A 24,144-nucleotide genomic window follows, 5' to 3' on the forward strand; every position below is an offset into this window, starting at 1 on the left:
CTCTATGACACGGGGATGAACTTCCCGGTACCGCCGGTTTTCCTGGTCGTCGAAGCGAGTTTTGCGGTCGCGGTCGGACGGCGGCAGCAAACGGCACCGGGGAAGCAGACCCGGCGGGAGCGGCGGCTCTGCCGGCCGGGCCGCGCTGTCTCGGCACCGGGCAGGGTCCTCGCAGCACGGGGGCTGCCGGTACCGTCCATCGCGTGGCCGGGAACGCACCGGCGCTGCCCGTGGGCGCGCCCCTCCTCCCTGAGGCCCCCCCGCCCACGCACCCACCCAGCGCGGCGGCGGCGGGGCTGAGCGCCCCGCGAGCCCTGGCCCCCGGGGGAGGGGGACAGACACACCGGGGCCCGCGGGAGCGATCGGCCCCTTTAAGCCCTGCCCCCACGCCCAGGCTCACCCGCGCTGGCGGCACAAAGCTTCCCGCGAACGTGACGTCACCGCCCGCGCCTCCCTCTCCCGCGCGCGGAGCCCGCGCCCGCGCGCTGCTGCCCCCCACCCCTCCTTCTTCACGTGACGTTCGGCCGCGCCGCCCACCGATTGGACGATCCCGCGGCGTCGCAAAGAGCGGCGCGACGCTATTGGGCGGGAGAGCGGCGGGGTGGGCGGGTGCTGCGGAGCCCCGCCCCCTCTTCCTCCTCCCCCTGCCCCCCCGCCCCCCTCCCGGGTGTGCGTGAGGCGGCGGCGCGTGGCAGCGGCGGCTCCCGCCCGCGGGGCTGTGAGGGGCGAGCGCGGGCAGCGGCGGCGACCCCGGCCCGGCCCGGCCCCGCCATGACCGACTTCAAGCTGGGCATCGTGCGGCTTGGCCGGGTGGCCGGCAAGGTGAGCGGCCGCGGCCTGAGGGCGCCGGGCCGTGGCGGGGCGTTGGGGGGGCGCGGCCGGGCTGTGCGGGCCGGGCTCGGCCGGAGGGGGCCGGAGCGGGGCGGGGGGCTGGGGGTCGGTGGGCCGGGGGCTGGGCCGGTGCGGGGCGGCGGGCGGGGGCGGGGGAGGCCGGGCCGGGCGGGCACGCTGACGGCGGGCGCGGTGTGTTGCAGACCAAGTACACGCTGATCGACGAACAGGACATCCCGCTGGTGGAGAGCTACTCCTTCGAGGTGAGCGGCCGCCGCCCCCCGCCGCTGGGCGCCCCCCGGGCCGCCCCCTCGCTTTGCCCAGTCTTACTCGCGCTGCACCCCCCGGGGCACCCCCTCAGCCCCCCCTCCCTTTGCCCCTTTTCCCTCGCGCTGCCCCCCCCCCCCCCCCCCGCCCTGGGGCGCCCCCCCCGCCCCGGGGCCGGGGGCGATCGCGGGCCGTTGCTGAAGGTTGGTGGGTTTGTGCGTTTTGCGGGGATTTTTGCCTTTCTGTGTGGCGTGCGGAAGCGTGCTGCCCCGCGACTTGGCCTACTGGGGTGGGGGGGGGAGTTTGAAATGACTGAAATAGCGACGTGAATGCTTTCTAGCAGGAAAAGTTCTGTTCTTTTCGTTTAAACCAAAATTATTTGTTACATAGCTTTTTGTTTTCAGCGCTCTATTGGTATGCTTTTTGAGAAGCGGTAATCAGGCTTCTGTCATACTGGGTTTGGCAAAGTTTAAGAATTTTCACTCTGCAAAGTCTTGAATGAGAAAAACTTGTACAGTAACTTACCATGGGACCAGAGAAAATGTTTTTTCTCGGCATCCAGTGAAAGAGGGTAAGTGGATCCTACCGAGGGTTTGAAATGGAAAGAGTTCTCGATTACAAAATCTTCTCAAACTAAGGCTTTTTCGGAGGAGGGACCATCTTTTGCCAAGTGCCTGTAGTGCAGTGGCTACTCCAGAGCTGCTCCTAGGAGTCCTAAATGCGGTGGCAGTGCTGCTACCAGAAACCACCACGTTTGCTCCTTCCTCCTCCGTGGAAGCTCACTGCAAGCGTGTGTGCTATCACTGAGAGTGGCAGCACACCGTAAGTGTCCTAAATTTGTCTGGTCCTTAGTACAGTTTGTGAGCATTAGCACCAATGCAAAGTTACGCAGTGGAGAAAAAAGGGCAGGCCCGCTCCTTTCACTAGCCACCCCTAATTAGATTGGTGTAAAGCAACGCTGAAAACAAAGCCTTGGTGGTTTGCTGATGGCTGTACAGAAAATCTGTGCCAGAGCGGAGAATGGATCCTGGCCCTACAGGCTCACAACTGGATTGTCGCTGTTCTTTGTCCAAGCGGCGCTCCTGCTGTGCACAGCCTCCTTTCTTCCCTTTCCCATCTTCATAAACTACAATAGCAGAGCTGGTTGGCTCCCCTTGGAGGTTTGAAACGACTCAAATTCCATTAGGGTCAAGTGACCTCTAGGAGACAAGTGTTAAATGCTGGGTCCTTCCCGTATCCCCATGGAACGTGTGCTCTGCCACTAGGTGTTGGATGTTCTCACAGCCTTTCCCTTTTCTCTAGGCTCGAATGGAGGTAGATGCTGATGGAAATGGTGCTAAAATATTTGCTTATGCGTTCGACAAAAATCGTGGAAGGGGTTCTGGCCGTCTCCTGCATGAGCTGCTTTGGTAGGTATCGTAAGAAGAACTCAATACTTTAAGGGTTCACTAAGGTGGCATTTGCTGCCGCCAACTTGTACACTGTTTATTTCTCTGCCTGTAGTAGTTTAAGTCTTTTCAGGAGGCTTGCAGCTGTGCTCAGTTGGAGACCCAGCACAGGGGATGCCCATAGATCTTACCGTGGTTTGGTTTTGCACTGAGCCCTCAAACAGCTGAGTCTCTGTAAAAACATTATACACAAGGAAAACAGTGATAGGTGAGTATTATTCAAGTAGACACTGCTTAAATCTGAGAAATGCTACTAAAACTTCAATTGGGGATGGGGGAGCAGGGTACTGGCTCCATTTAGTAGGTGAAGACTAACAGAGTTTGGTTTTTTTCGGTCCCATGATAATCAGGTGTGTCTTATTGGCATTGGTGAGAATTGTGGCAGAGTGCTGGAGAGAGATAGAACTTCTGATAACTTAAACTTTGGGTTTCTTTGTTAGACCGTCTGGAGAGCTGCCTGGAGTGATGCTGTGGTGATGCTTCATGTCAACTGCTACATTTTATTTTCTATATTCTAAGAATTGGTGCTTGATACCCTTTGTAGCTGCCTGTTAAGTTTCAGAGGCCAGCTTACACTTCTGTGAGGGACTAGTTCATCCAGCGAGCAACACGTTGCTCTTTCTTGATATGTTCATGGGTTTATAAAAAAGACCGGGTGTGCTAAAGAGAACTGCAACTTCTTTTGAAAGCTTTTTTGAGAAATTAAGCATGTTTTCTATTCAGTTCCATAAACTATACTTAGAAGTGTAAATATAATTAGTGCCTGATATAGCTGTGCTTGCTTTTATCGTTGGAGATTACTTTATATTCCCCAAACTAGTCTCTGTACCAGAGGAGGGAGACAGGAAGAATGTCAGAGACTATTACTATTATTTACAATCTGCTCATTAAATATGGATTTTAACCTGTATCTGTTAATGTTTAATCTTGTTGCATATATAACTTCAGTGAAATTTGTTATGAAGTTGGCTACACCATGTGGCGTAAACCACTGTTGGCTACCTGCTGACTCTGAACCTCATACAGTAATAATTGTTGCCTGTAAGTAGCCCTAAAGGACACCTTAGAATTATTCCAGCTGACTGTTGAAGGCTGCTTGATGAGGACAGTCCAGCTATTTGCCTATTACAAATGACAAAAGCCCGTTGTCATTGCCTCTTCTGGTTATTTTAACTTAAATTAGGAAATAATTTTAATGTGTTAAGTAATTCAAATTGTGTCACTCCACCATACACTGGTGTTAGAAAATCTGAGATCGTGTCCATAATAGGGATTTTTAAGAGTCACAAAGGCGGGGGTGTAAACAACCAGGCAGGCAGAGCTGCAGTTCTGAAGTTGCAAAGTCAAATGCTTCAACTGCAAAATATCTCTGCTGCCTCTAAATTCAGTTTGATCCCTTTGAGGGTGTACGTTTTGCTGTGATCTTTGATTACAAGCTGATACAGTGCAGGTTAGTGTACCTTCATGGCTGAGTCTCCTATGTCTTCAGAAAGCCTTTTGACTTCAGTTGCTGTGTAGCTACTGCCCCTCCTAAACAAATCAGTTTTACTTACCTGCACTGGGGACTGCTTTGAAAACAAAACAGAAACATATTTTAATGGCAGGTCCTTCCCTTTGCAAGGAGGAGTAATGCTGAAGGGTTTGGAGCCTTTGAAAGAGAGGGGCAGTACCAGTCGTTACTCTTTCCAGTGCCGGTCTACTTCTTGGGTAAATTAAAAGCAAGGAAATTGAATTACTGCAGGTATAGGAGTGTAATTTAACCATTCTGCCCCACACACACCTCAAAAAATCAGCTCACTCTGAAAAAACTAACCTGATTGTATGCTTCTGGTTTAAGATAAAGTGAGGAGGCATGTGTTAGATGCTATTTGCAAGTATAGCAGGTTTGTAATTTTTTTTTTTTTTAAATTTAATACTTTAATTAAGCTGGTAACTTTGCTGACATAGTAAGGCCCTCAGAACGGGAAGCGTTAGCTACCGAAGCTGCAGCAGTGAAGGGGGCCTTCTCCTGCTCTTCCCTCGGAGCCCTGCTGACCTGCACAAAGAGTGAGCTGCAGTACTAAATGGGAAACGGAACTGCAAAATATCCACAAATGCTGCAGATATTCTTTTGGGAAGAACTTCCTGCAGCCTCTCCTGTGCTTGCTGTGTTTTCAGGGTGGACAGTTGCTCCTCCAAAGCAGGATTTGAATGTCTCTGGCTAGGGACCTGCAGAGTAAGTCTGTCATCTTCTCGCCCTGTTCCCTGTATAGAAATCCCAGCTTGCTGTATTTTGGCTGGGTGTAGTGATGTTCCCTGGGGAACAGCAGCAGCAAGAGATTAGTCATAAGTATCACTAACTGCATGTTCAGAAAGCCATCCAAGACCTGATTTCTTTTTTTATTTTTTTTTGTCCTTTAGAGTGCTTACCATCATACTGCCTATAACTTACTGAGTTACAGTTCCTGTTGACTTGAATTGCTGTTGTCTGTACTTGGCACTTCTAGTGTGTGCCTCAGTTCTTAAGTTAGCTGCTGAAATACAAAAAGAACAGTATCCAGTTAATTCTCTTGATGAGTTTTGGTTTAAGTGTTTTGCCTGGCGCTTTGTAGGAGCTTGGGTGTGCTGGGGGAGGTAGAAGCTATGGCTCTGCAGGAGAGTCGGCTGCGTTACTGAGGCTGTCCTCTGTCCCCTTCTGCAAGGGACAAGGCAGGTTCTTCCATGAGCCTGTCCTTCACATTTCTGATTGACTCCTGGAGATGGTCTGTGCTGTGCACTTCTGAAGTGTAGGTCTAGGGAGTGGAGCAGCACATGCTTGTGCATTCATAGGTTGCTTCATAATGTATAGAGAAAAAGGACTGTCCTGAACGTGCCAGTACTAATTGTGGCATCTCAGTCAAGTGGTATTGTGTTAACACTTTCACTGGTCGTCACAAGGCCTAATTTCCCACATTTACTTTGGCCTTTGTCACATGAAGTAATAGAAAGCCTGACAGCAATGTAGATGAATGTGGTTTTGTACAAAGTTAAGAAGACGGGCTCACTGTGGTAGTGGATTTTGTCAGTATTTGCTTGTGGGGGTTGAGGGTGCAGAGCAGTGGTAGGTATGTGCCACTCTGCTGTGACTTCTTGGTGTTGGGAACAACCTCTTGTAATTCTGTCTCCAGCTCCAGCCTTTCTTAAACTCTGATTATCTAATTCATTAAAAAACTCTTAACTCAGTCTTAGACTCCCCTCCTCCCTTTCCCCTCCTGCGCAGTTTGCTCTTGCTCTGAACTTCCGTCTCCTCCTCCTAGATCCCTCATTCATACCTCTCCCATCTCTCGTCACTTTGTCCTAGTCTCAGTCTAAGAACCTCGACTCCTTCCCTGTCTCCATATCCAACTGATGCTCATCTTCATCTCTTCAGCAACCCAAAAGCAGCTTTTCTTCCTTTAGGGCATTTCAGCAGACTCCTTTCCATAGTTTATTTGCTTTTGTGTGTTGCTTGCTTTTTGGGGTTGGGGTTGTCCCCCCTCCCCAAAGGAGGATTTTATTCCTTTCTCCTTCAAAGGGGAGAGCATCTCCCTGTTCTGTGGAGATCCAAAGGACTCCTTAGCAGGAGGCTCCATGCTCTGTTCTGGTGCAGGGCTGTGGTTACAGGAAGAATGGCTTTGGCTATGAGCTGGAGCACAGGCTGTGTGTGGGTGCTGTGTGTAGCCTCTCCAAGGGAATTCTACTCATTAAATTCTAGTAACTTTGGGGGCATATGTGAATTGCAAGTGTTTTTCTTTCCCCGGAGGTATTTAATTTAGCCATATCTGGATGGATATTGACCAAAAAAAAAGGCAACATTTTTCATTGTCAGTCACATTGAAATTAATATCCCTGTTCTGCTGGATAATGCTAGAGCTTTGTAAAGGGGGGGGGGGGAAAGTGGGAATTTTTTAACTTGGGCAAATGATAACTCATCAAATTTGGGTGAGCCATTTGAACTGAAATATTTAGTAAATGCTGAACAGGACACAGCATCCAAACTAGACTTGGGTAAAGCTTTAAGTAGCTGTTGGAATGGTCTCCTAGGAGGAAATGCTGGGTAACCCTCAGACAGAGCAGTCAGTTTTACGTTGGCCTTGATTGCTGCCAGTATGTTCTCTGTGTGCTGTGAAATCAGTCGTGGCTTAGCAAACATACCGAGACACGATTTCTGTCCAAGCCTTACATTTCAGGTGGGATGGGGATTCCTGCAAAAAGTGATGCAGGAACTTGTCCAGGCATAAGGGTGCTTGACAGTGAACTTGATACTTCATGAAATAGAGAAAGGAGAGGTGAAAAGAAGGTGGAATGGAAAATGAAAACTCTTAGAAGGCAGTAGGGAAGAATCGCATTAGGACTTAATGTGCAGCTATCCTCCTTCCTAATAGTCCTGCTTTGGTTTTGAGCTGGTTTTGGCTGTCTCTTGGTCAATCGTGCAGTCACTGCAGACTTTCCACGTATTACACACAATTAAGGGTCAAAAAAAATTTGCATACTTCATGAAACTTCTGTCCTGTTGCTTGTTAAGAAACATTTCTTCATAAATAACAAACTCTGTGACTTCACACCAGTGCTGAACTTGCATAAATGTGTCTGATAGAATTTCCTATTAAATAATAAAAGACTATTGGCACCTTTCAAGTTACTCTGTGGGACACAATAATTATATAGATGCTCTTGCAGTAACTGGAATCTCTGGGACTTTCTTTGCAATATGCTTATAATTATACTATACCATGATTGTCTTTTGATTAGGCTCATTTATAATGGAAATAACCTCCTGGAACAAGTCTCTTTCTCTAGCAGTTCATATATCTGAAGTAGCTGCTGTAGTCTGTTGGCTGCAAAGTTTTACTGTGACTGTTTTGGTGCCACCAGACAGCAGGCTAGAATGCGGCGTATCTTCTGGAATTAGTGCGATTCTCTGCTTTTTAGCTGTGGAGTAGTGTTTATCACTGACCTTCAAGTTATTTTTGTCTCCTCCAGGGAGAGACACCGGGGAGGGATTGCTCCTGGATTTCAGGTGGTACATCTGAATTCAGTGACAGTGGACAACCGCCTAGACAATCTGCGCCTAGTTCCTTGGGGGTGGAAACCCAAAGCTGAAGAAATCTCTAGCAAACAAAGGTATGTTGATGTCTGGCGGAGGGTTGCCATCAAAATACTGAAAATCTCTTAAATTGTTGTCGTCTTTTAGTATTCTCATTGTGGCAGAGCCTTTTCTGTTGGACCTTGGGCTACTTACATGTCACTGTACACCTTAGCTTCCTCACCTGGGGAACAGAATTAATGCTTATGGTTCATGCTACTTGTGAAGGGACCATCTAACCCCATGGTGTTATTATGTAGAGACCTCGCTGTGCCAGATGTTGTCACCATGGTGAAACAGGAAGCCTGCCTCCCCTTCCACTTGAGTGATGCCATCTGGGCACGCTGAATTAAGCCTGCAGGTTTTACTGGTTTGTGGCTCTCATCCTCAGGCACCAAAATTCTAAGACAACGTGTAGAAGCCAGCAGCTGCAAAATGGTTACACTTGGAATCGCATATTTGGGTTGAAACCAGAAAGAGTTCCTGGATCAGTTTCCATTGCTGTTCACTAGTAGGTTGTGGGAGCTTCCAACATGCCATGTTGCATCAATGTTACTCAAAGCACATTGAAGTCTCAATGTCAGTATGATTTTGGTTAATCTACGGGTCTCCATAGTTTGGTATATATGGGTCTTCATAGACTTAACATCACACTAAACTCTTCTTTTGAAGCACTTGCAACACCCATAAGATAGGGATGTTCAGAGCTCATTAAGCTGATTTTGAAAAGACGTAGTGAATGTCAATGATGCTGCCAACGATTCTGGGAGTTTAAGACACAGACCTCAAGCCATTTACACAAACAATTTTGCCTGATAAAAATGTTTCTTGGTAGATACTTGTTAACTTTACTTTTCCATTTGGGCTAAAATAACCCTAAAAATGTCCAGTATATGAGGAGAATGTGTAGTCTGAGGCTCAATACGTTAAACACAGTGTTAACCCTTCTTACTTTATAATAAATTTGGACTCTATTTCCCTGTATGCTTATGAATTTATGGACCAAATTTGTACTTGCTTTTTTACAGGGAACAAAGTCTGTATTGGCTGGCAATCCAACAGCTTCCTACAGATCCTATAGAAGAGCAGTTTCCTGTACTGAATGTAACACGATATTACAACGCTAACGGGGATGTTGTGGAGGAGGAAGAGAACTCATGCACTTATTATGAATGTCACTACCCACCATGCACAATGATCGAAAAACAGGTGTGTTCGAAAGAGTTGCAAGGAAGCATGTAGTGACTCAGGCTACCATGTGTGTCCAGGGGCTTGTTCCTTAAAATGTAAAGCTTTACATGTGCCATTCATTTGCTAAAAACTATAATGCTTTTTAGCTCAGGTTTTCTTTGGCATGAGTCTTCAGAAGCTATGATAATTTTCTGCTTAGATGTAGTTTTGAATTGGAACAGTAAATGACCCAGTGATTTACTGGGAGGAGGACTGTGATTTCTGCAGAATGTACAAAAAGACAGGTGGAAGCATTTCTCTAGGGACCTAGAACAGGAATGAGCAAGCAGTGGTGTAAGACAGGAGAAAGCATTGTAAGAGATTTTGCGTGGTAGCGGAATCAAAAAATAACCTGCTTAACCTTTCATGAGAGAGGGTGAATTCGAGTGGCCTTTATTCAAGGGAGAACTGGGAGGAAAGCTAGTTCTAGTTCTTTGCTGTAGGTAGATGAAATGAAGCAACACATAGAGTCAGAGAATGAGATGTCAGACAGATGTCCTTATCTATGAATAAGAAGGGCTTTTCTTGTGATCACGAATGCTGAGTAGGCTAAAATTGTTCCACTTTTTTTCTTGGGGAAGGGAATGTTTGCAAAAATGGTCTTAAACTCCCTCTATTTGAAAAAGTGGGCTTTACCATTTATTTGGGTCTGCATATGAAAGCTTCCTGGATAACTAAGTTTGGCAATGGCTGGGCTTGTACAGCTCTCCTAATCATTTTTGCATTTAAGATGCTTGTAGTTGAAAACAGAAGTTGAACAGTAGCATTGTGAGAAAATATGAAGCATTCAAATACTTTGTCTATTAAGCTCATTCTGCAAGAGCAACTGCAAATGCAAACAAATGTGATCATGTCAAAGCCTTCTGATGCTCTGACGCTCATGGTGGGATGCTCGTATTTGTGGTAGATGCAAAAGACCTGGTCATAAGCCTGCTTGGCAAACGATGTAGGGGTGCTCCTTGGCACTGAAAAAGGCTCACTAATGCTGTCTTATCTTCTTCCTAGTTACGTGAATTCAACATTTGTGGCCGATGCCAGGTGGCGAGGTACTGTGGGTCACAATGCCAGCAGAAAGACTGGCCTGCTCACAAGAAACACTGTCGGGAGAAGAAACGGACCTTCCAGCAAGAGCTCGGACCAGAACGATGACCGGGTGGCACAGGCCTCTTAGCAGCAGGATTCCTTCTCAAAGGCATTGGACTCTTGCTTTTGCACAGTAATGACAGGCTGCTTATTGAAGCCAGAGGCACTGAAGAAGAAAAACCCTGTGATGCTTGAGCAGAATGGCTGACTGGACTAAGCCAGCTCTGACTGGTGCTGTGGAAAGGGATTGGGTCTACCCTTCCAGTATTATATTCTCAAGCAAAAAGACTACTGTGGAGGCTCCAGGCAGGAAGCTTCTCATTATTTATATGTTAATACATTTGTAAACTCATGTACAGTTTTTGTTAGAAATTCTTGATAGGACTCATTAACTGTAATGTTCAGATGAGAACATGTTGTTGGCCTGAAAGTTAAAAAAAAAAAAAAAAAAAAGTCATGTAGCAAAAGCTTTTCCTCCCATGTGGCTAGAAGTATCTGTGGCAGTGCCAAGGCCAGAAGGCAGGCTCCAACATCAGCAGTTACTTTGGAGAACTCTGCATGGAAGTTATATTTTAAAAAAAAAAAGCGGGGGCGGGGGGGCAGGGGGGCAAACAAAGTAAAAGTTGGAATGAATCATTGTCTACCCTCTAGCTTTCTCCCGTTCCCTTCCAGCTGCTTTCAGAGCACAGTCACACTTGGATGTTGGAAATACCTACTCAGTAGGAACCAGTGCACCAGAAACGAGCAGAATGTAGGGGACCATCTGGGATCTGTGCACACAGGCAAGCTATAGCCTGTCGCTGCCTTCAGAGAAGGGCTGCTGGAGATTGTGCTTTAACAACCAGTATTTTTAGAAAGCTGAATTGGCTTTCTTACTACAAAACCTTTGTATATAAAGTAGTTGTAGGGAAGCTCAGGTAGTCAGCTGTGTGTGGATGTGGTTGCCTTCATGGCTTCCCCGTAAACATAGCAAATACTATGTGATGTGCAGATATGTTGAAATGATCTAATATTTGGTAATTTGAGTTATTTATTCATTTTCTAAAGAGATGCCATCAATCCAAGAATCACTTTGGCTTTTTATGTAGCAATGAGTAAAAATAATATGGGAGGAGGATTTGACTTGCAGAGTACATGCCTGTTTTTCTTTTCAGACGTTTTGTCATGCATAATCTGAAAGTTTTTGCTTTTTCTTTTTTTGCCTTGGAAATATAAGGAATATCAAATGAGTCTATCCTGAAGAACTAAATGGATAATTTGGTGCCAGGTGTTAGTCTTGCTTCACAGTAGAAGAATGTGAGTGCTTGATGCAGAGCCTTTCTCGGAGTGCTTAGTGAAATAGGTATTTAAAAATTTTTTTGTAAAAGCCATTAGGAATTTTGATTTTTCAGTCAGGATTCCCTTTGCCACTTCATGTTGCAATGTTGGTCTTGCTTGTATTCAATTTGTTAGAAAATTGAACTGCTGTGGACTTCCAATATTATATTATGTTTCTAATATCTGCACAGGAAGTTCTTAATTATTAGTATTTGGGTGGGTTTTCATACTTCGGCTTTAGGCATCTTGAGAAATAGCAAAGAACTTCTGAAGCTTCCTGCTGGAAGTTTACTGGGTAGAAATGTTGTCAAGTTGCAACTCTTAAGTCATGGTTAGACTGTTAACTTTTCTGCTTAGGCAGCCTAAAATGCCCTTAAGTATGAAGAAGTCAAGCAGGACTTAATCAAATTATCCTGTAATGGGTGATTATTTTTTTTTTTAAGGAAACAGTCAGTTATTTGCTTTCAATGCTGTACGTTTTTTTGGTGAATATAAAAAGGGACACAAGGATTTTTTTTTTTTATTTGAGGTAATCCATTGAAAAGGGCAGAAGTATTGACTATTTTTCTTGCCTTTTTAAAAGGCTGCTGTTTGTCATGCGAGTTTTCCATGGTATTATCAGTAATCATGTTTAGCAAACAAGTGCAGTCTTGGAGCGTTTGAACCCTTCTGCAGCCCTGAGCAGGGAGAATGGTCAGTCCTAATGTTTGTAATGTTGCTGCAATGAGAAATGAGGACAAAGACAGACTGCAGATGGGGCAACAGGCCGATTCCTCTTGAGCAGCAGGTAGAGAGATTGAAGGAAGGGTGAGACTCCAGCTAAAGAGTCTGCAAAACTAGGATGGTGGGTGCTGGGGGCAATCCCGATCCCAGTGAATGTGGGAGGGAAGGGGCCAGGAGGAAGGGCTGAAGCAGGCAGCGGGAAGAAAGATGCCTGCTAGGTTAGAGGTCTGTTAGACCATCAACCAAATGAAAAGCAGCTTGCCCAGACATCCTGAAAGGGCTTGGTGAAATAACACAGGTTCTAACTTCAGTGTGTGACCTCTGATTCCAGACTGTCCTTGAGCCAGAGGAGGGAAGTGGCTGCAGGGATTTTGACTCTTAGAAAACTTTATGGCTCCCAGGAACTGTCCCGTCCTGCAGGCATGCCACTGCCTGCAGAACAGTGTTTCTTGATTAATGTGGGAAGCTGTGTGATCAATGATTCTGGCAGAAGAACCAGTTAGACTTGGAGATGGCAGCTCCGCTTCGTACAGCCTATATGGTTTTTCAGAGGATGAAGCTCTGGTAAAGAAAATCCTTTCCCCTCTTAAACTGAGCTGACATGGACATCCTCATATGGGCAAGTATTTTTAAAAGCACAGAGTTAGTTACATGGTCATTTATCTTGGAGCAGCCCTCTGTGGTACTTGTAAATGAGCTGACTTCTCAAGGACTTAACCTGATGGAGAGACTCTCCATCCAAGATGCTTCCTTCTGTCACAGCTGCAAAGTCGCAAATACAGCTCATGTCAGGAACCTGCAGTGTTCCTGATGCTGGCTGTAACACAGGGGTGCACACTCCTTGTAAATGTACCATGAAATGTTGATACTTTCCCCCCATGTAGTCCTTCATATCAAAGTAGGGTGGTATTGCCAATCCCAGACATTCAAAAGTCACAATTAAACCCAATAAAAATCATGACTGGCTTAAGGAATACAAAATCCAAAATACAATGTATTGCAGGGCTCAGCGCTTGCCTTTTGATATTTGAGCCTTTAATACACCCATAAGATTATACTTTGAAGTTTTCCTCTGTGGTGCTGATTTAATTGTAAATGAAACTGGTGAAGGGAAAAGGGGCAGCTGAAGGACTTAAAAGTTTGCAGGTGAGGTGGCATGGGGACAGTTTAAGACACCACATTGGGGCCAGGAGAAAATGGTTACCACCCACCAAAACAGAACTGAGAGAGGACAAAAGGAGGTTGGTGTGATTAAACAGCAGTGTGTGGGATGCTTGTAGAGTAAGGAGAAGTCCTTTATAAACTGAGCTTGTGTCCAAGTGTACAAGATGGAAAGAATAAGATTTGGCAGTTGAAATGTGGCTTTTTTTTTTTTTCACCAAACAGAAAAAACCCAAAGCCTAAAATAATGCAGAGGAAAATGGAATACAAAGGACATACAAGTCGTAAAACTTGCACAAATAACTGGAAAAATCAGGAGCAGGGAGATGGCTGCATGGAGACTGCTGCAGGCAGTTGTGTGTTGCACAGTAAAGGGACTTTATCTGACGTGGAGATAAAGTCCCTGCAGAAAACAAGTGAGTTGTTTGCATTTGTGTTTGCTGTGAAAGAGCTGGGGGAGTTCACATGGGAATACTTCACACCCATATGGAGAGCTCAGCAGAGAATCTGTTTATAACTGACGTGCTTTTAGGAAAGACTAAAGTTCAGATGAAATGAACAATAACAAGTTGCCAGGACCAGACGGAGCCACGTATGGGCTCTGTGAGATGGTTCAGGGGTGAAGAAGCCAAGCTGCCAGCTGGGATGGTAACCTCTCCCTTGGTACCCACAGCAAATGTGACAGAAGCTTCTGAAGTGAGTTTCAGGGCAGATGTGGCAAACTACAACCAGGTGAACTTGCACTTAGCAAATTCATGTTGCAGTATCAATGGCTAAATATTGGGGAGGAATCAATGCAGTCTCTGTACAGGGAAGTTGTGCTTCAAAACTGGGATTGGAATTGTTTTAATGGCATCAACAAGCAGGGGATAAAGGGAATTTGGTTGGGTACAGTCTGCTTGAACTTTCAAAATGTACTTGATCAAGTCAAGGCACTTAAGAAAAAAGCAAAACTGCTATGGGAAAAAGGGGAATGTCATGTGAACAAACAACAGGAAAGGAAGAGTTAAGGGGGGTTGGTGGAAGGAAGTCAACAGTTGGATGCCTGATGCATTAAAAAATAATTGGGAAAAAGTAATGAATCAGGAAGGTGACAACATTCACTAATGAGGTTATTAGTGTAATTGTAATAAAGGCTGAGTGAAGAAGTATTGCAGAAGGATCCTACAGATTGGTAGATGAAATTCATTGTCAATAAATGTAATGTTGCTTGTGGGAAGACATCAAAAGATGGGCCCTACACAGGCTTATTTTCTCTCAGCAACAAGGCCTTTGGGTTGTGAAACACAGTCCTGCAGCAGCTTCAGCTCAGGGACCAGCAGCAAACCAGGCTCAAGGAGAGGATGGGCGAGTGGAGACTAGCACCTCGGCGTGGACTGGCAGCACGTGGACCCAGAGCCTGTGGTTGTCACCCTCTGTCTCTGGAAGGGGAGAGGCGCAGGGCGAGGGCCCAGCATCCCTCCGTGGCCCAGAACGGCTCCTGTGAAGACGTGGCTGCATCCCGGCTGTGGACCGGGTGTGAGCGACAGGAACATGAGGAAAGTCTCTAGGCCTGGCAGAGGGAGGATGCCAAGGGGACAGATTTTCTCTCTGATGAGCAGCTGCCCGGTTAAGCCTGAGGTGCAGCCGTCCCAGCTGCAGGCCCCTCGCCTCAGGACGCGGTGGGTGCTACAAGGCCGCGTTTGGGAAGAGCTTGGACAAGTTAATGGAAAAAACCCCCCTCCGAGGGCGGTTGAGGGCTACGCTCAGCGCGGACGCGGCGCAGCGCCACCCAGCAGCCCGGCCTGGGCCCCGGGCCCCCCTCGCAGACCGGGGGCCGGGCAGCGCCGCGCCCCGCCCCGGAGCGGGAAGCAGAGGGGCGGCGGTTCCGCTGCGCGGCGGCGCGGCCTCCCCGGAGCCGCCCGGCCGGCGCGGCATGAGCCCGCCCTGAGATGGCGGCGCCATGCCGGACACGGACGCTGCAGGTGGTGGACACGGAGTTCAGCGCGGACGCCGTGGAGTGGTGCCCGGTGGAGGGCTGGCACAGCATCCTGGCCTGCGGCACCTACCACCTCCGCCCGCCCGCCGCGGTGAGCCCGGCGCCGCGCCGGGGCGCGCTCCCACCTCACGCCCCTCGGTCGCCGGGGCCGGGCTCGGCGGGTGCTCCCGCCCTTCGCGGCCGCCTCAGCCGGGCCCGCTGCTCCCGGCTACCTCGGCGGGATCCGGGGCGCTCCCGCCCTTCGCGGCCCCCTCAGCCGGGCCCGTTGCTCCCCCGGCCGGCCCCGCTACCTCAGCAGCACCCGGGGCGCTCCCGCCCTTCGCGGCCGCCTCAGCGCCCCCGCTGCTCTCGGCTTACCTCAGCGGGATGCGGGGCGCGGCCGCCTCAACCGGGGCCGCTGCTGCCGGCTACCTCGGCGGGATCCGGGGCGCTCTCACCCTTCGCGGGCCGCCTCAGCGCCCCGCTGCTCCCCCGCTACCTCAGCAGCACCCGGGGTGCGCCCACCCTTCGTGGCTGCCTCCGCAGTGCCCCGGGTGCCCGCCGGCCGCCTCAGCCCTGCGCTGTGGGGCCTTGTCCCTGCGGGGTGGCCCCGCCGCCGAGCGTGGCTGGCTCTGAGGGAGCTGCGGCGGCTTGAACCCCCCGCAAGGGAGGGGGCTGCCAAGGGGGAGCCGTCTGCCCCCCTCCTGGCCCGGTCTTGGGTGGGAGGTAGACACGCGGCTAACCCTACCCTTTTCTTTGCAATTTTTAATGTAGACTGACTCCCGGGGGAGCAATGGGGCCTGTGACCGGACCGGGCGCCTCTACCTGTATCACTACAACGAAGAGCAGCCCTACATCCCGCTGACAGAAATCCAGAGGATTGACACGGCCGCCGTCCTGGACATCAAATGGTAATGCTGGCCTGACGCTCGCAGCAGCGTGGGCTGCTGTTCTGGGGGTGTCTTTTAAAAGACTGTTGGTATGGCAGCAGCAGTAATATTTTCTAACTAAACTGTCCCTGACTTCTTGGAGGGAGTATTCTCCAGTTTGTTTCAGTGAGGAAAGACTGCACTCATTCCTGTGTTTCATTCTTCTGCTCACTTAGGAGCGGCTGGTCAGTGACTCTGGACCTCTTTTGTTTATATAATAAGATAGTGTAATTTCCCATATATATATGTATATGTGTGTGTGTATATATATGTATATATATAATCCTCCATGCAGGTTTGTGGGAACTTGAGGAGCCTAAAATTTTCTTCATGAGTTGTTTTTTGGTCAAGTACCTTCTCCTTGTGCATCCTGGAATACAAGTTACGAATTTGCTCTCTTCCTAAAATACAAGCAAGATGGACGTTCAAGACTTGTTTAACTTGATCTTTTAGGTGCCACGTCCCCGTTGCAGAACATCCCATGGTTGGCATTGCAAACTCGACAGGTGCCGTGGAGTTTTGCCACCTGACTGGAAGTGAGGTAGGTGGCCATAACACCAGCTGCTGTTGAAGCTGCTTTTAACCCATGTTTGATACATCTTATTAGCAGTGTGCAGAGACTTGCAGGAAAGCTGTATGGTTTCCATGTCTTCCTCAGTATGCTTAGCTTTTTAAACATTTCCCTTGTCTTCTGATGACCTTTCTTATAAATTCCACAAATTTGTTCATGGCACCAGAGACTGGCTGAGCTCTACCCACCTGCAGAGTGTGGGAGACGATTGGCATGAGGGAAGCAGAAGCAAACGCTGGAAAACTCACTTGAGGACAAGTATGGACTAACTGGTAAACACAGCAGAAGTCACAAAGTTGTTAAAAGCAGGGAAGAATTTTGGAGAAGGGGTTTCTTTCAGCTGGTGAGAGGAGAGAGTGATCAAGAGAGCCATTCCCACAAACAAAGAAGGTGGAAGTCAGTCTGTAAGGGAATTCGGTAGTCAGGCCATCACTTCTGCTGCACTTCACACACTGAGAGAAAGCAGAAGTTAAGGGCGATTTGGTGGGCAGTGGGTAGCAGGAGGGCGGGAATCCTGTGTATGCATGTGTTTGCCCTTCAGCTATTACTGAGTGATTGTACATTGCTATGGGACGTTTCATCTCTTTTTAGCGTGGGACCCTAATATGCTCATCAGTCTCTGGGAAATACCTGCTGTGAGAGTAAGCAGTACATGTATTGTTATGTACCTGCTGTCTTCCCAGTCCTAACCCATTCCTTTTCTTTCCAGTAGAAGAACAGCTGCATGTTGGAGCCATGCTTCAGGGTCGATCTTGGCGCACAGCGTCTGGCCTTGTCCTTAGACTGGTCCACTGGACGAGAGCAATGGTGAGGATGGGGAATAAAGGCCGGTATTGGAGGCTGTTGTGTGCGTGACAGCTGTCAGGCGTAAGTTGAGGACTTTGATGAATTAATCTTTGGTGGCTTTTTGTGAAGTAGTTTAAGACTTTCTAGATACCAGCTGTCTCTCTGCACCTTCTCTAGAAGTTACTATTTGCAAAGCAAGGGTAACAAAGGGACAAGAACACAAGCTGCAGCCACTGTAACAAGAGCGGAGACTGAACCAACAACAAATGTGAGATTGAGCTGTGGCGAATGGCAGTGGGTGAGCTAGGGACATGTCTTCTGTTGCCTTTGCTAAAAAGAAAGACCAGGATGGGATGCAGGTGGATCCACTGGTTCCATCTCTGCTCTTAGAATGGCTGAAATTTTAGTGTGAAGTTCTGCTTAAGGACTGCTAATAATAGGACGTGTAGGAAGCTTAAACACAGATTAGTGAGAAATGGGAGAGAATTAGTTTGGAAGTGGCTCCTTCCTCTCTCAAACGCGCATACGTTTGATTTCAGAAATGGCATCACTGCATGAAATAACATGAATTAGCCATACCTTGAAAGAGGTAGTTAAGTGCAATACAGAGGGTGGTGCCTTTGGTGTGAAGCTGGAAACCGAGGAGATTAGGCAGTTGTGTGCTTAATACTATAGAGCAAATGTTTAGTAGCTTTTGCTAATTAAAGACTGTTTCTGTGCATGCTGTTTAATAAATAAGTAGAGTTCCCAGTTACACTTTCTTCTTCCTTACATTCCTTCTTCCCCATGTCTTTGCCCCTTGTCCCTGCCCTTCAAGATAAATAGTTGTTGCCATGATGAAAAGTCGCTTTAAAGCCTGTCACTGTTGTCACTGGAGAGACAGGTAACCCCTTCTAGAAGCCAAATGTGCAGCCTTCACACCTGTGTAGGAAGGGGGTGACCCTTGTGTGGAAATTTGGGAGATTCAGTATGATTTAGTAACTAGCATATGATGTAGAACTAGAAAGAAGCCCTGAGCCACCAAATCAGTACCCACAGTTGCAAGTAACCGGTCAGAAGGTACCTACTTCATGTCAGGGAATGTCAGAAAATCAGTGTACTATGAGCTCTGAGCTTCTGCCAGTGCTCCAAGAACGTTGTGTCCAGAAACTGCAACTGTGCTGTGCCACAGGAAGAAAGCAGGAAAGGTCAGGATCAGCCAGTGCTTCAGATGTCTGTGATATCAGGGAAATAAAACATTTCTTTGTACTCAGAAGAGGGAAGAGACTCAGAGGTCCTTGTCAGACTTGGAGGAAAAATGAATTTGTTTATTGATGTAACATCAAGCATGTGAGAAGTCAAGTTATGCATCTAGGAGAAAGACAGACCCAAGGCTGGTTTTCTTTTCCTCATGAGTGTGAGTGGTTTGCCCGCTCTGTGAGATCAGGGAATGGGGATCATTGGTGTTGATGATTTCAAGATGGGGTGGGCTGAAGCTGAAAAGGACTTTATAAATGCATGCATTTCTTCCACTGTACTGCCACTTTCTATGAATGTTTAGTTGAATCAGACATACTTGATTGTTTCAGTAATTTCTAGTGTTTTCTCTCTATTCCACCGTAGTGGATGTCCTTTGAGAGTGATCAGCAGTGATTCAGAGGGGAAGCTGAATCTTTTCTCCATAGATGAATCTGCTCCTTCTGTGCATGTCCTGAACCAGTGGGAAGCTCACAAATTTGAGGCCTGGATTGCTGCTTTTAATTACTGGGACACCGATATTGTGTATTCAGGTCTGTAAGGGCTGGGGCTCTCGTTTGGGGGTGTTGGGGAGGGGCCACCTTCTACAGGGATGTGTGTTCTGTGGGATTTTACTTTCCAGGGTTGGGTATGCTGCTTGCAATCACACCTCTTGAAAGAGTCAGGGATGCTGCTAGGGGTAAAAGGCTTCTTGAGTGTGTGAAGTGGTTGGAGTTAATTAGGAGAAGCTGTGCCTTTTAAACTGTACTTTCGCTGGCTACTGGCAAAAAAGGTGATGATCTCAAAAATCATCACCTGTGGTGTGGTGTGCAAAAGAGAGCCAGAGAGCTTCTAGAGTCCAGTCTTTTTCTCTTCCACTTTTTTTTTTTTTTTTGCTTAGTAAAGTGAGGGTGTTGCTAATGTATGTCTCTTCTGCAGTGATGAGTACTGTGAGCCTCAAATGATGCTTGGTGCATCTGTTAAACACTATGAGATCCTAGGGGTGAAAATCATCAGCTCTGTATTAACTCTTTTGCCTCAGTGCCCTGCACTGGTTGTTTGGCAGTGCTTAGAGTAACAACGTTCTGTCCCTGTGCAGGAGGAGACGACAGCCTGCTGAAGGGCTGGGACACCAGGTGCAGTCCAGAGACTCCTGTCTTCACCAGCAGGAGGTAAGCGCGTTTGCCACTGGACCCTACAGCTGTCATGTGTGGACATACAGTGCTGCCGTGCCCCTTCCCAAGCCACTGAATGCAGGGATGTGCAGTGACAGTGGAGTCCTGTTCCTGCGTCCCTTGGGAAATGGAGACATCTATTAGGTGTTTTCATCAGGACAACTTCAGGTTGAAACTTCCTTCTCCATGTCCTTCAACATAATAAACCAACTGTTCAGTTCCACACATGAAGATGGTGGTAGCTTCTTTCTGAAAGAAGGATCCTGATGCACGCTTCTATTTTGGGAATTTTTGTGTGTCTTATGTTTGGGTATCTTATTATGGAATGTTTTTTAGAAATAAGTTTGTTCTCCACTGTTCACCCATTTGAAGTAATCTGTTTTTCTGGTGGCATAACATTTTCTAAAATATGATCAAAACAATATACACAGCTCTTCAGTGAAATTTTATATCTAACCTTAAAATACACTGGGGGTTATTGCTATGCAAATATTAATGTTGGGAGTAAAGTCTCCCAGGAATGGAGGAATTTTGCTGAAATTCTTACAGGCTCCTGAACAGCAGTTTACGATGCAAATACTACTAGAAATGATTTGTGTTGAGAGACCGTGTGAGTAGTTTTGCTCTGGAAGGGCTGTTGGACTGTGTAGATGGAACTCTGCTTTTGTGTTTCACTGGACTGGAATTTGAGTTTACCTTACTCTTCTCTCCTGAGACACCTTGATGCAGTAACATGGACCCCCAAATCCTTGAAATTCAAGGAAGAATCCCATCTCAAATGGTACATTGCTGTCTCTTCCCTCTGGTCTATGTTCCTCTTTTGCAGGCATTCAATGGGTGTGTGCAGCATTCAGTGCAGTCCCCACCGGGAGAATCTTCTGGCTACTGGCAGGTAGGTCCCTTCTGGCTGCTCTCCACCAGTGTGACAGCCTCTGTGCTAGTGCTGCTCAAGGTGTGGTCTTCTCAGAAAGTGTGCGATCTTCCCTAATTTTCTTCTGTACTTATTGTGCTGAATCAGCTTTGCTGCTTGTCTGCATATTTATTTGTGGTATGTCTCTAGCTATGATGAGCACGTGCTGTTGTGGGACACCAGGAACATGAAGCAGCCGCTGGCAGACACCCATGTTGAAGGTGGAGTTTGGAGGCTGAAGTGGCACCCAACCTGTGATTTTGTGCTGTTAGCAGCCTGCATGCAGAGTGGATTCAAAATCCTTGACTGCCGTGGAAGCATGGGTGAGCGTTCAGTGGAACAGAGATGCTCTTGCGCTGCTCTGCTGCTTTCCTTTCCTACCTCCAGGTTCATGGGGGAACTCCAGCTCTGAGCTTGCTAGAAAGATCTAGATGTTGTTAATAGCCATAGACTTTTATTCCAACTTGAGGTAGCTCTTCCAGCTTTCCTGGACCTGTCCTCAGTTGGCCTGATCAGTTGTGCAAAGGCACTGTCATTCATGTGTGAATCTCTCGTAACTTCTTTTCATGGGGAGAAAGCCTGTTTGTTTTGGTGTGAAGGCATTGCCTGTTGACATGACCATTCCAGTTTGCATTCATCTTGATGGTTCAGAGAGGTTCTTCTGAACGTCACATGGTGCTTTACTGTCAGCAGAAGTTACTGACCTGCTGGTGATTTGGTTATTGCCTCAGAAAGGAAATGCTGTGCAGTCTGGTTAATCTAGAATAACGTGAATGAGACCTCTGTGTGAATCAGAAGGTATTTACATGATTAAAAAGCTGTTTTGCATTTACATTACTAATACAGTCTTGCTTAAAATAGTTGCCTTCCCGGGTTTCTCCAGACCTTGGGCAGATCCACAGCTTGCAAAATGAGGATAACATTTCTCCTGTATAGGGAAGCGAGGCACCTGATGTCCGCTAGTGTCAGAGTCAAACGCTGAAAGCTCATGGGAAGAACTCATCTGCAGTTTATTAATAACCGGAACTTGGTCTGCCAGTTTCACCAGTTGTATGTGTGGCTCAGTGGGGATCACTGTGTGATCTGTCTTCTCTTTCTTGAGCCTTTTTAGGTATTTTGAATAATGAGGCTCTCAAACCTCACGCATGTTAAACTTTCTTCTCCTGCCTGCTTGCTGAACCAGGGAAGATCAAGGCTAATGAGAGGTGGCTGAAAAATTGTCAGGAGAGGCAGTACTTCATTTCTGCTAGAACGCTTAACTCTGTTGTGAAGAAGGCAATAACCAGAGAACTCTTCCTGTAGGACACAGCCAATGCTAGAATGGCTTCTGAGCAGTCTGCAACAAACCATTTCACAGCTTCATTTCTGCTCATTTCATTTTTTAACTTTTTTTTTTTTTTAAGCGGAAAACATGGAAGAATGTATCATCCTGTCATCCTATGTCCTGCACAATTCCTTGGCCTATGGGGCTGACTGGTCAAGGCTGTGTCCGAGGGATTCCTTGGCTGCAACACAGGACTCTGCTGCTGCGTGCCAGTCTTCAGAGGAGCTTGTGGGAAGATCAGAGGAAGATGAGAGACTGAATTTGCAGGTGCAAAACCTGAAGATAATTTATGAGTCTCCTACAGCTACTTTTGATGTAATACTGGATGAGGAGAGTGAAGGCCCTGCCTTGCCACTCAAAGGAGAGAGGGACCCGAAGCTGTCTGGGGATTCTGACCCGGTTAGGGGCTCTGGTCTAAAGGGAAGTTTAGGTTTGGTTGGGGGTCCAGATCGAGGGGGAGATCCCAGGTCAGCCAGCGGTTCTGACGCAGGAGCTAAGAGACCCAACGGAATGGGCCTGGACAGAAGTGGGGATTCAGGCAGGTCTCTAGACAGCCCAAAAGAAATGAGCATTGTAGCAACTTGTTCGTTCTATGACAATATCCTCCATGTCTGGAAGTGGGAGATGAGCCTGGTTACCCCTTCAGAGACACCAAGTACTCGATCTCCATCTGAAACAACAGGTGAAAGTTTGCACTGACCAGTCCCAAGGGAGAAGGGCAGGAAAACTCCAGTACTGAGAGCCATGTCCAAGCTTATGCCCTGTCTAATTTCTGTTGGGCTTTTCTAGTTTTGTTGTTGAGCTTGTGAGTCTCTTAAGGCTGACATGCTGGAATTACTGGTGTTTTTATTTTCAGCACTGAGGAGAGCCTTTCCTTTGAGGCATGTGGTCAGGCACAGACGTGTTTATTTAGTTTTCCCTTAATGTACTAGTTCAAAGTAGGATGGCCTTGTTTGTACTTTATATTTGAATCCCTTTGCGACTGGTTTGCATTGGTACGATTGATCTGTTAAGCCCGTTCTCCTTCCGTCACAAACCAAACTTGTCTGTGCTGCTACGTGTGGATGAACACAGTATGTGATCAGAGAGCTCAGAAGAGCCCATGAGTAGAGGCTTAGCTGTGTGTGTAGCTTGCTGTGTGATCTGTAAACTAGTGTGTACTTTGAGAAGATGCTCAAAGACAGTCCAGATACTGACAGTGCACTGTGCTTACAGTGAACTTTACTAGAGAGGAATTCCTTTTTAGAAGGAAATCCAGACTAACCGGTATGACAGACAGCGGTTCCGTGATGCGAGGCTTTGTTCTGAGCGGAGCCTTTCTTGTAAGGGTTCTGGTATATCTGCACGGCCTGATTTTTGCATCAGACCTGTCACCTGATTGCAGCCTGACTTTGTCACTCCCCAAGCAAAGCACACCCTGGTTTAGCATAAATTGCATAGTGGGCCCTGCTACATTTTAGTGCCACGCTTAACCAGCCTCCCAGCCTCTTGGTATCAAACTCATGTTTCCCACTCTCTGCAGCAAGATGTACATTTGGGTCCAAAGTCAAGACCTTTCAGTTTTTTTAAAGGTAAACAGCTTTAAGATCAACACTTCCAAAAAGTATAAGCAGTGTTTCCTGACATCTTTTAAGTTCACTGTAAGTCCAGAAACCAAAATCTTAACAACATTGCCCTACCTACCTCCAGGAATGGCTGCAGAATTTCTCATGGTTGCTCCATCAGCTTTCTTTTTTCACTGTGAAGTATCAGCAAAACACTGTTTCTAGAACACTTTGTTACCTTCCTAGAAACAAAAAAGCAGCTTAAACTAGGTAACTTGTAGCTTGCATGGTTTCTCTTTGATGGTTCTAAAGAATTAGTTGTCTGGAGGGAAAGAAACACCAGCAACAGGTATCTATCTCTAACAGTGCTGCATCAAAACCGAGGTACAGCAGATAAGAATTTTACTGCTTTGAAACTCCTTTTTCCAAGGGTGAATGTGTATTTTAGAAAACATTCTTGAGCACTGTTACATGAAGATTCGTATTAGTATTGTGAACAAGAGCTTTTGTAACAAAAAAAACCAAACCACCCTATTTTTGGATGTTTCTAAAATAAAATCAATAGAAGTGATTTATCCTTCTTGGTCGTT

The 24,144-nt window shown here is 47.2% G+C and overlaps 2 protein-coding genes across 2 annotated transcripts; both read left to right on the forward strand.

Annotated features, from left to right (window-relative positions):
* The first annotated feature begins 643 nt into the window (after positions 1–643).
* Positions 644–11,171, forward strand: ZMYND19 (zinc finger MYND-type containing 19). Its single transcript, XM_056352669.1, has 6 exons — positions 644–822; positions 1,035–1,094; positions 2,401–2,507; positions 7,527–7,667; positions 8,658–8,838; positions 9,865–11,171. Exons 1-6 carry the CDS (start codon positions 772–774, stop codon positions 10,006–10,008), a joined length of 684 nt encoding a protein of 227 aa, XP_056208644.1. The 5' UTR covers positions 644–771; the 3' UTR covers positions 10,009–11,171.
* A 3,815-nt stretch (positions 11,172–14,986) lies between these two features.
* On the forward strand, positions 14,987–24,125 carry DPH7 (diphthamide biosynthesis 7). Its single transcript, XM_056352668.1, has 9 exons — positions 14,987–15,212; positions 15,875–16,011; positions 16,483–16,570; positions 17,313–17,407; positions 18,989–19,155; positions 19,701–19,773; positions 20,603–20,668; positions 20,837–21,009; positions 22,090–24,125. Exons 1-9 carry the CDS (start codon positions 15,075–15,077, stop codon positions 22,707–22,709), a joined length of 1,557 nt encoding a protein of 518 aa, XP_056208643.1. The 5' UTR covers positions 14,987–15,074; the 3' UTR covers positions 22,710–24,125.
* Positions 24,126–24,144: the final 19 nt, after the last annotated feature.

Source organism: Falco biarmicus, chromosome 9, assembly GCF_023638135.1.
Source record: "Falco biarmicus isolate bFalBia1 chromosome 9, bFalBia1.pri, whole genome shotgun sequence".
In the NCBI taxonomy this organism is placed as follows: domain Eukaryota; kingdom Metazoa; phylum Chordata; class Aves; order Falconiformes; family Falconidae; genus Falco; species Falco biarmicus.